Raw genomic sequence first — 6,316 nt, forward strand, 5'->3', positions numbered from 1 at the left:
CAATAGTAATTTCTTATATGATGATTTATTTTTTCTACTCAGAGCACCATCCAACAGTGGGAGGGCCCATGGAGTCCCACCTGCAAATGAAGTGGTCTAATGGTGAGACACAAAACAAATCTAGAATAAAATCTGTAACACTGGGAAAAAATTGGCAAACACATAGAAACAGCTCTTCTAGTTATTCAACTGACAGGCAGCTGTCCCCTGCAAACTAGAAGGTGGAGAATCATCTAATAAAATCTTCCCTTCATAGAAAGTTACCAAATGCTTGAGAAATAGAACAACAATACAGAATCATATTTTTATTATATCTGTATTATTAATGCAGAATTGGGACCAGCTGCTTTGTTTTTCCCATATCTATCAAAATGGTGACAGTGACAGATAAATCCACATATGGGACAATTTGCTTTCTACTTAGTTAAAATCAGGGGTTAGCAGCAATTTATACAGCTCAGGCTTTTACAGTCCTCTTGTTGCTGGAAGACTGCCAGGGAAACACCACCAAGGAGGTCTGCTTTCACACTGCAGGATCTGCAGTTTTGTGTCAGATTAAGAGGAAGAGGAATGTGGCACTGCACACTTCATTAAAACAGCAGGAAGTTTTAATGAACAAGGGTAAGAACAAAGGAAATCTAAGAGACATAAAAAATGAGAGCTGAAATTGTTAATATAAAAATGCTAACCATGTCCACAGGACACTAAGCTGCTATCATAAACTTGTGCTGTAAGAGTATGTGGCAAACAGTGGGCTATGATTTTCTCTTTTTGCCAGAGAAAGATTGGAGGAAGGCAGAAGAAAACCATCATAATCTAATATAGATGACATCTTTGATAATTATTTTTAAAAAGTAAAGTGTCATTTATCCAAACCTAACATAATAGTCTTATTTAAAATGTCACAGTAGTCCTCATGGGGGAAAAATAAATTTGTTTTTCTCGGTTTACAGCTGTAGGCTCTGCAGAAATACTCCACAGTAACTGCATTTGAGGAGACTGAGTGGCTTTATATCCAGTATTCTCAAACCCATCAAATATTAAACTCCATAATGCTTTTGAAAATGTAAGCCTGCATATAATGTATTGCACCTGTCTGTACTCGTGCTACCTACATTCACATGAAGCACAGAGAATTGATGTTAGTTTGTCCAAATAATTAATTTACACTTTTCCAAGGAGTGAGAAACAACTTGGGATTTACAAAAAGACCAGTCATATTTCAGTTATGAAAAGCTTTCTTCTTTCTTCTAAGGAATGTAATTTTACATTATACTCTTCTTAACAGAGAAATCCTGGCAGAAAGAACTTGCAGGTTAAATAATTCTTGTAATTCCCAGCAAACAGCCCAGGTGTACACTACTACAGACCTGTTTGTTTCCTTTATGCCATGTGTGTACACACACACTTATTTTCTGAGCAGAGAACTGACTCATGGTAGCTAATTGTAGTAATGAACTCCACAACACAGGGAATTAATTTAATATTCTGCTGTGACTCTGCCCAGGCATTCTTTGGGTACAAAAATGTTCCTCAAAACTCATCTTTAATGCTGAAATGTGGCTGATCTTCAGGTTTAAAGTCCAGATTGGGGCTGCCATCCTCATTCAGAATTCGCCGAGAAGTATAGCCAACAATTGGATATTTGGCTTTATATACATTATTGAAGATGTCATCCAGGGACTTCAGTTCCTCCTCTGTGAGTCCTGTCTAAAAGAAACAGGGAAATGGAAGTCCTGTCTCAAAGAAATAAAAATAGATATATTTACTTGTTTGGTTTTTTTTTTTTTAATTATTAATGTAAACCTTAGGGTCAGCTTTTGGGTTTGCACTGCAGAGCATGATGAACAAAATTGATAGTACAGCCTGTAGTTGTATTCTTTCCATTCAAAGTCAGTCTTGACAAAACTTTAAAGTAACAACCCACCACCAGAGCTAGCATTCACTGCCATGTCAGGATACACCAAAGCAAAAGAAAGGGATTTACTATGTTTGTGAGCATCTTTTTAAACAGCAGCTAATTTCCCTTTTATATGCTTACAGAAGTTGTATTGATTCCACATATGAAAAACTTTCCTCTTGAAGGCTGTTAACACCTTTCATGACCAGTAAATATGTTTTATGTATCTAAAGAGAACTAATGCATTTTGATTTTAAATATGTGAGTCAACTTATATAAATACGAACAATTTAAAATCATCACTCATCATCTTGCATAATAATTAAAACTTGCAAAGTGGAATTAAACTGATGGCCCATTTTCTTACTGTGTCATGTGTAAGATCTGCTGGATCCAGAGACATCTTTGCAACTCCTCTTGTCGAGTCTTTTCCAACCAAAGCATTGTATGGGGCTCCTTTTCCATAAAACTCTGTCAGATTAAAAAATAAATAAATAAAATCCAGTGATGAACTGACAATGTACAGGGTATGTTCAGCCTCTACCCTTCACCAGACTGTGACCTGAATGCCAGTGAACTAAAAGCAACAATTCAAGTCTAAGAGCCTTCTTTCCAGAACTGACTTTGGATTTCCTACTTTTTGGGGTTATACAGCTTTTGAACTTCCTATACTGCATTCTTAAAATTTACCTATTATTTAGGGAGTTGTGCTTTACATTCTCATGAGATGTTTGCAGACCCCAGAATTTGCAAGCTTTGTCTAATTTAGGATTTTAAGATCAGCCAATGTGTATGCCCAGACAAGGTTAGTAGACAGTAACAAGCCATTAGTTTACTTATGATGACATCAAGGCAAGTGTCTAAGACCCTCATGGTCCCTTCAAACTTTTTATAGCAAATCTGGATTAAGTAGCAGGAGCTCAAATTAAAACATTTGTAGTTCTCAGGGAAGGCACAAACAGCAAGGGGTGTGAACACCAGCACAGAAGGAAAAGATGCAGCTGCAGCAGTGTTGATATTGTGCAGTGGGTATGTCCACGTTAGCGTTGATCTGCTCAGCTCATGCACCCAGGGCAGTAAAATGCTGTAGCTTCCATGTGGCCTGACCCCACATCTGGCAAGGACTCAGGGATCTGGGACGTTCTTCCAGTTTTCACTAGCTGTGCCCAAGCTACCTGGACAGTGCTGGCTTGTCTGTCTACATGTTGTGATCTCAGACCAGTATAGGTTCTAGACAAAACCTTAGTAGGGGAGCTGTCAGAGGAGGAAAATCAAGTTTTTTAGAAAAGGAAAAAGCATATCTTTTTGTTGCAATTGAACTGCAAGCTTCTAATACACTGGGAATATTTAAAAACAAACGTCCGAATAATAACAAGAAAGCAAAGTCGACAGCAGAGAGGAAGCACACTAACCTTTTCCAGAGCTGACATCAAACACTACTCCCTTCACCGCCAGGTAGATGGGCTGTCCTTCCTGGAGGGAAAGCCATCAATACATCCTCAGCACTTAAGCTCAGGCAAAAAGCAGTTTGTTTCAGCTGTGAAATCCACAAGCTCTTTGGTCACAAATTCTTTGTTGTATGTTTGCTCTTGTTATGCCACCGTACACGTTCTTCCTCAACATTTCTTGCTTGTGCTTTAAACTGCCCCTAATATTGAGTGTTCAACCACAAGCAGTGAGAGAATCTTTTTACTTTGAATAGCACAACCATAGAAGACATATCCCTTTTGCAAGTCACCTCTTGTCTGCACACTAGTCTGCTTGTAGATTGTCAACTGCATCTTTCTATTCCTAATGCAGATGGATATTGCCCAAAATAAAAGGGTGTGTGGCCAATAGCATTATTTGATTAAGAAACAAAGATAAATACATAAACACATGTAAATCTGATCTGCTGACATCTGTTTTACTAAATAAGCCAGTGCTTCTACTTTGTGTTTTATACGTAAGATGTAATTTTAGTCAGACATTGGTTAGTCTCTTCAAAGTATCTAGAGAAGACCCTGAGAAGGTCAGACAGCAAGTGATTTGAAAGAGAAACAGATGTGTATGGATTCAGGACTTTATAATTTTGAATCTGGAGTTCTGCTGAGCCTTCTGAATCACAGGAAGCTAAACACTCCTAAATTTACACTGTCTTGTTATTTTGATAATCTTGGTGGGTTTTTGTTGTTTTGGTTTGGGATTTTTTTTTTTTTTTTTTTTTTTTAAGTCTAAGTACATGGTTTAATGAATTACTGAGAGAAAATTAACTTTGGCTCCAACTTGTGGTAATCTGAAATTCTTTGGCAGGAGCACCTTGCCAAGCAGGGAGCGAGCAGAATGGGCACATGGCACCCAATTATCTAATGGCAGCATCAGCCCCGGCAGCTGCCAGCCGAACCGCGGGGAGAGGCTGGAGCACACGGCTGCCTGCAAACCTCCCACAAACCGCTGCCCGAGAAACAAGAGATGCCCAGAACGACAGGGCGGGAAGGATGGCGGGGCGGCACAGCAGCAGAGCACGAGAAACCCGAGCTTCGCGGCGGCTCCAGGGCTGGAGCGCCAGGGAAGGCGGCAGCGCCGGGGCTGTGCGGGCCCGGCCCGGCCTCGGCGCAGAGCGGCGGCCCGGCCCTACCTGGTGCCCGTCGTATCTGGCCAGCTCGGACTCGGTGAAGAGCCGCACGGGGGCCTCGGCCGGCGGCCTGAAGCGCAGCTCGGGCTCGGCGCTGGCGGCCGGCAGCAGCAGGAGCAGCAGGCAGGGCAGCGGCAGCGGGCCCCGGGCCGCAGCGCCCGCCATGCCGCGGAGCGCGCACCGCCCCCGGCCTGCGGCCCGGGAAGGGAGCGGGGTGGGACCGGAGTTAAGGGAGCGCCGTGGAGAGGGCTCGCAGGAACAGCCGCGGACGCTGGCACTGCGCTGAGGGGCATGGCAGGGCTTAGGCTGGGGAAAAGGAGCCTTGGGGAGAGCTTATGGCTCTGCACGACTGCCTGGAAGGAGGCTGCAGGCAAGTGCGGGTCTGCCGCTGCTCACGGGTAACAATCGATAGGACGAAGGGAAATAGCCTCAGGTTGTGCCAGGGAGGTTTAGATTGGATATTAGGGAAAACTTCTCCACAGAAAGGCACTGGAACAGGCTGCCCCAGGCAGTGGTGGAGTCACCATCGCTGGAGGTATTTAAAAAAAATGTGGATGTGGCGCCTAAGGACGTGCTAAAGAGATGGACTTGACACCATAACAGACACCTAATAAGATTTCTCAAATTCCCTCCTTCTTCTCCTCTTGAAGTTTCTCTGCTACCTGTTTTCAATGGTTTTTCACAAAATCAGCGCACATAGTGCAGGCTTCATCTTTGTGACAAAAAAACCCAGACATTTTTAGCCTACGAACAGACTGAATAAACAGGAAATTTTCAGATTACAGTTTTCCCTATGCTATAAATATGGCACGGGGGAACATTCAGGACTAGCAGAAGAATAAGTTTGGTGTTTATCATTCTATATAGAATTAAGAATATTAGAATTTTTTTGCAGTTCAGATACATACATCACATCCCTCACTGCAGCGCTGACAAGTGAGAATCTGAAGGATTTAAAGCCTGGATGTTTGTTCCTGCAGCATCCACTCTTCCTGACTACAGTGCTGTAATTCAAATGTATAATAGGATTGTTATTGTCAATGGACTTCAAATCTTGGTTATTAACTTACTAGGCGTGGGCCTTAGGCAGACGGGAATCATCTACTCAGCAGAGACTCCCTTACAGTGTTGCATCTCAATGCAAAAAAATGTTGCACATGCTTTTTCTTCATGATGCAACATTAACAATTACTTCCACGCTGGGGAAGGAAAAAAAATAAATAGCTGTGTAGGTATTTGTGGCCACGTGGCTCGTGAATCAGCCCTTACGTGGTTTTGGCTTTTATTTTCCTGCAGTGCCCCATTGCTGCGGGCACAGCGCGGCTGGGTCACCCCAGGAGTCCTGCAGGAGTTCTGTGTGCTGGTCAAGCACGCCTGGTGTACTGGTGTTCTGATAACAGCCTTGAGCAAAAGAAAATAAAAATTAAAATTAAAAAAAAAAAATTAAAAGGGTAGTATTTTGTGCAGCTCGGGGGGAGGCCGGCTTTCCAAGTCTGGCTCATGCCTGTGTTAGCAGAGTTTGCGTTGTGAAGCAGAAGAGTCTCATCGGCCCGTCAGCACCTCTCAGGAGGGAGAGATGCTCCTGCAAACCTCCCCAGGAGCCCCTTACGCGTGTGCCGAGCAGCCGGACCGCAGCGCCCCGCCCGGACTACGCCTCCCGGCAGCCCCGGCAAGGGGCGGGCACCGGCCGGGGACGGGAAGGGCCGGACCGGGCGGCTCGGGGGTCCCGGCGGCGCCTGCGTGGCCCGGCCCGGGCGGGGCGGCTCGGCTCGGCTCGGCTCGGCTCGGCTCGGCTCGACTCG

The 6,316-nt window shown here is 44.1% G+C and overlaps 2 protein-coding genes across 2 annotated transcripts in view; both read right to left on the reverse strand.

Moving 5' to 3' along the window:
* The window catches only part of DTL (denticleless E3 ubiquitin protein ligase homolog), a 167,069-nt gene that overhangs the window by 33,366 nt on the left and 127,387 nt on the right, over positions 1-6,316 (reverse strand). The window lies entirely within an intron of this gene.
* NENF (neudesin neurotrophic factor) lies at positions 591-4,735 on the reverse strand. Its single transcript, XM_053974795.1, has 4 exons — positions 4,518-4,735; positions 3,313-3,373; positions 2,268-2,371; positions 591-1,710 (listed from the first exon to the last, which is right to left on the reverse strand). The coding sequence occupies exons 1-4, from the start codon at positions 4,677-4,679 to the stop codon at positions 1,534-1,536; spliced, it is 504 nt and encodes a 167-aa protein (XP_053830770.1). The 5' UTR covers positions 4,680-4,735; the 3' UTR covers positions 591-1,533.

This window comes from Vidua macroura, chromosome 3 (assembly GCF_024509145.1).
Source record: "Vidua macroura isolate BioBank_ID:100142 chromosome 3, ASM2450914v1, whole genome shotgun sequence".
Taxonomy (NCBI): domain Eukaryota; kingdom Metazoa; phylum Chordata; class Aves; order Passeriformes; family Viduidae; genus Vidua; species Vidua macroura.